General features: G+C 49.8%; 1 protein-coding gene across 1 annotated transcript in view; it reads left to right on the top strand.

The window, feature by feature from the left end:
- The window catches only part of LOC128028860 (elastin-like), a 73,020-nt gene extending 72,993 nt beyond the window's left edge, over positions 1-27 (top strand). The window contains exon 21 of the mRNA XM_052616182.1: positions 11-27. Within this exon, the coding sequence (XP_052472142.1) occupies positions 11-27 (17 nt within the window). The remainder of the gene's footprint in view (positions 1-10) is intronic.
- Positions 28-251: the final 224 nt, after the last annotated feature.

The raw sequence follows: 251 nt of genomic DNA, 5'->3' as shown, positions 1-251 counted from the left end.
GCCCTACCAGTAATGATGGCAGGTTAATTATCGTTTCAATTCTTGTCCATCTCGTATGGATTGACATCGGCGAAAGTCAGCTGCCGCCTTGCCCGCGAATCATCCGTGATCTGCAGTCGAAATTCCTCTGCTTCTTTTGGCGAAGAGAAGGACAGTTTCTCCCCGTTGTGCGTAACCCGCAGAATGGCTGGGTAAATCAGAAACGATTGGATTCCTGCTGCTCGCAACTCCTTCCGTGTATCAGCAAAGCT

This window comes from Carassius gibelio, chromosome A15, assembly GCF_023724105.1.
Source record: "Carassius gibelio isolate Cgi1373 ecotype wild population from Czech Republic chromosome A15, carGib1.2-hapl.c, whole genome shotgun sequence".
In the NCBI taxonomy this organism is placed as follows: Eukaryota; Metazoa; Chordata; class Actinopteri; order Cypriniformes; family Cyprinidae; genus Carassius; species Carassius gibelio.
The sequence above is the reverse complement of the archived record's forward strand: the minus strand, read 5'-3'. Positions and strand labels throughout refer to the sequence as shown.